Here is a 4,320-nt window from a genome sequence, read left to right as displayed (position 1 = left end):
AGGGGGAGCGAGGCTGAAGGAATTGGTCTAAGAGCAAGCCAGGATCACAGTTCTGGTGACTTTAAAAAATTAATCCCCAAACATATTAAACGGCTCTCTTTTATATGAAATCAATGAAAGTATAATGCAAAACAAAGTTATCTTCATCCACAATATATTGCATATTTGGAGCTATTCATTCTCTCTCTCTCAATCCCTCTCTCTCTCAATCTCGCTCTCGCTCTCAATCCCTCTCTCTCTCAATCTCTCTCAATCCCTCTCACTCTCGATCTCAATCCCTCTCTCTCTCAATCTCGCTCTCGCTCTCAATCTCTCTCTCTCTCAATTTCTCTCCCTCTCAATCTCTCTCTCTCTCAATCCCTCTCTCTCTCAATCTCTCTCGATCTCTCTCGATCCCTCTCTTTCTCTCGATCCCTCTCTCGATCTCTCTCCCTCTCTCTCATCCCCATGATTGAAACCTTAGGATCACCATACACATTACAATTACATGCTCACCTCCGGTCCAGTATAGTGATCTACAAAAATGCTGCAAGCACTATTTTTGCAGATCACACTGGACCGGAACGCAGGCGTTAATGTGCCACACGTTCGGGTGCCAGCGATCGCACTGCAGGAGGGGGGCATGGCTGCGGTGCCATTGACTTCAATGCACCCGCCACGCCCCCTCCTGCCTCTGAACGCAGGGAGCCGGCCGGGTTGCGTTTCAGTGCGTTCCAGGTGCCGAACGCTCTGGAACGCACCCTTTGTGGTGTGAACCGGCACTTAAGGCAGACAGATTAAGAAAGTGCCGGAGAGGTTGTGGTAGGGAGTTCCAGAGGATAGGAGAGGCCCTGGAGGTGAGCACGGGAGGAGGTGATGAGGGATCTAGACAGCTGGAGGTCTTGGGAGAATCAGAGAGACAGTCCAGGCCCTCGCACTACATACTTGGTAGATCTAAAGAAGATTGTACCGTGTGCGGTGAGTTTTAGAGTGTCAGCCTTTGTGCCACCTGTGTGAGTCAGAATGGTATTCAGCAGATGGAACAGTTCACATTGTTTGTAGTTCTCTCTCTCATCATTCTGCTGATATAAAAATTCCCGAGATGTGAGCAGCTGATTTCTAGGCAGCCCTCACCTCCCTGTACCACTCGGTGCCTGCAGGCTGCCAGCACTCCCCCAAATTTCCCCTCTGACACCACCTCAAATCCACATTTCCACTCCTCAACCCGAGCTGTCAATCTGCGCCCAGACACGCCCCCACCTCTCCCATCCCTCCAATCAGCGCTCTCCATCCTCCACCCTCCTCCGAGCCCTCCCTGCCTCCTGCTACGGTCACTCCTCTCCTGCAGTCACTTCCCACCCCACCCCACCCTCCCCAACCCAGTCAGCGCTCAGTGCCCCGAACTCTCCGCTCCTGACAACTTCTGTCTGACCCCCAAACCCATCCCAGTCCCGATCGTCCCTCCGATCCCATCAGCAGAAGAGACATGGAGGGTAATGATCCGGATCAGCCTCAGGTGGAGCTCTTCGTGAAGGTAAATTGTTTCATTGTATCTTCAGAGATCTGCTGGATACATTGTTGCCGATGACTTGGGTGGTCAATGATGTCTAAGTAACAGGTGGATCCCCTTCCTTCTCCATCGATCTGAACATGTGTGGCAGAGTAGAAGTGGATCTCCGGACCTGATTGATGGTACCGGTGGCTGTCCAGTGTTAGTAAATATAGATCAGTGTTCCTCTCTAGATGGTAAATATGTCACAACATGAAGATTTGTTTTTCAACCTTGTAATGGATATTTGTAAACAGAACACAAGAAGCTTCCTCTGGGAAGGGGAGTTATCAGGATTTGGAGTGAATGACGTGACCGGGTGCCAAAAACTTTTTAAGGTCAGGTCCTGTAAAGTGTTAGAAGTTTGGAGAGGTGTTTGCTTAGTGTTAATCAGGTTTAGTGGTTTGTATCACTTCCTATGTGTCTGATCAATGGGCAGCATAGAATAACATTTTTCTACTTGCCATAAACATTTTTTGGGGTACCGATTATAGTGAAGCTGGTTGGATTCCTCCATGCACACTGTTACTACCCCCCCCCCAGCCCATGGGGCTGTTGAATTCTAATAGTGGCGGGCGTGCTGCTTCTAGAATACCGAAACAGTGACTGCAGCTGATTGGTCAATACATTTTGGAGCAGCTCCTTTGACAAAAGTTCAACAGAAGTGTGCCAATGGGGCCTGTTCACATTTCACCCAGGTCAGCAGGACTTTTGACCAGTGCATGGCGTGCTTTTATTCATAGGCGTGTGGGTTATATGCTGTTACCTACAGGGGGCCATGACCTAATTGATTTCTACTGATTCTGTGTCCCTCACGCCTCCTTCACATGGGAGCATGAGGCCGTAGAACGTAAACTGCGGGCATATTTCTGCACCCGGGATACACAGCTGTGGCATAAAGTCACCCATAGTAGTGAATGGGTGTAGGTGACAGTAGGCAGATGGACTGCATCCAGGGGTGTATAGCTTTATTCATGCACAGGAGTTTTACACAAGTAGCAGCATCAACCCTTGTACGCCGCCTATACCATTCACTACTATACAGGTGCAGCGTATAGCTGGCCATAGTAGTGAATGGTATGGGTTTAGACGGCTGCCCATGATATACAGCTGTGGCATATAGCTGCCCATAGTAGTGAATGGTATAGGTGAAGGTGGCTGCCCAGGATATACAGCTGTTGCGTATAGCTGCCCATAGTAGTGAATGGTATGGGTGTAGACAGCTGCCAATGATATACAGCTGTGGCGTATAGCTGCCCATAGTAGTGAATGGTATAGGTGAAGATGGCTGCCCATGATATACAGCTGTTACGTATACCTGCCCGTAGTAGTGAATGGTGTGGGTGTAGGTAGCTGCTCATGGTATACAGTTGTGGTGTATAGCTGCCCATAGTAGTGAATGGTATGGGTGTAGACGGCTGCCCATGATATACAGTTGCAGTGTATAGCTGTCCATAGTAGTGAATGGTATGGGTGTAGATGGCTGCCCATGATATACAGTTGCAGTGTATACAGGTGAAACTCGAAAAATTAGAATATCGAGCAAAAGTTAATTTATTTCACTAATGCAACTTAAAAGGTGAAACTAATATATGAGATAGACTCATTACATGCAAAGCAAGATCATTCAAGCCGTGATTTGTCATAATTGTGATGATTATGGCTTACAGCTCATGAAAACCCAGATCCACAATTTCAGAAAATTTTTGGCAGTGTGGGCAGGTGCCAAGTCCTGCAGGAAAATGAAGTCAGCATCCCCATAGAGCTCGTCTGTGGAAGAAAGCATGAAGTGCTCCAAAATCTCCTGGTAGACGGCTAAGTTGCATTAGTGAAATAAATGAACTTTTGCACAATATTCTAATTTTCCGAGTTTCACCTGTAGCTGTCCATAGTAGTGAATGGTATAGGTGTAGAGGGCTGACCATGATATACAGTTGCAGTGTATAGCTGTCCATAGTAGTGAATGGTACGGGTGTAGATGGCTGCCCATGATATACAGTTGCAGTGTATAGCTGTCCATAGTAGTGAATGGTATAGGTGTAGACGGCTGCCCATGATATACAGTTGCAGTGTATAGCTGTCCATAGTAGTGAATGGTATGGGTGTAGACGGCTGCCCATGATATACAGTTGCAGTGTATAGCTGTCCATAGTAGTGAATGGTATGGGTGTAGATGGCTGCCCATGATATACAGTTGCAGTGTATACAGGTGAAACTCGAAAAATTAGAATATCGAGCAAAAGTTAATTTATTTCACTAATGCAACTTAAAAGGTGAAACTAATATATGAGATAGACTCATTACATGCAAAGCAAGATCATTCAAGCCGTGATTTGTCATAATTGTGATGATTATGGCTTACAGCTCATGAAAACCCAGATCCACAATCTCAGAAAATTTTTGGCAGTGTGGGCAGGTGCCAAGTCCTGCTGGAAAATGAAGTCAGCATCCCCATAGAGCTCGTCTGTGGAAGAAAGCATGAAGTGCTCCAAAATCTCCTGGTAGACGGCTAAGTTGCATTAGTGAAATAAATGAACTTTTGCACAATATTCTAATTTTCCGAGTTTCACCTGTAGCTGTCCATAGTAGTGAATGGTATAGGTGTAGAGGGCTGACCATGATATACAGTTGCAGTGTATAGCTGTCCATAGTAGTGAATGGTACGGGTGTAGATGGCTGCCCATGATATACAGTTGCAGTGTATAGCTGTCCATAGTAGTGAATGGTATAGGTGTAGACGGCTGCCCATGATATACAGTTGCAGTGTATAGCTGCCCATAGGAGTGAATGCT

At 46.7% G+C, this 4,320-nt stretch overlaps 1 protein-coding gene across 1 annotated transcript in view; it reads left to right on the top strand.

Moving 5' to 3' along the window:
- Nucleotides 1-1,452: 1,452 nt before the first annotated feature.
- The window catches only part of CLIC1 (chloride intracellular channel 1), a 37,986-nt gene continuing 35,118 nt past the window's right edge, over nt 1,453-4,320 (top strand). The window contains exon 1 of the mRNA XM_018560661.1: nt 1,453-1,513. Coding sequence (XP_018416163.1) covers nt 1,466-1,513 — 48 coding nt within the window. The 5' untranslated portion in view covers nt 1,453-1,465. The remainder of the gene's footprint in view (nt 1,514-4,320) is intronic.

Source organism: Nanorana parkeri, unplaced genomic scaffold (genome assembly GCF_000935625.1).
Source record: "Nanorana parkeri isolate BGI_ZX_2015 unplaced genomic scaffold, ASM93562v1 scaffold470, whole genome shotgun sequence".
NCBI lineage: Eukaryota > Metazoa > Chordata > Amphibia > Anura > Dicroglossidae > Nanorana > Nanorana parkeri.
This window is presented reverse-complemented; position numbering and strand designations above follow the sequence as displayed.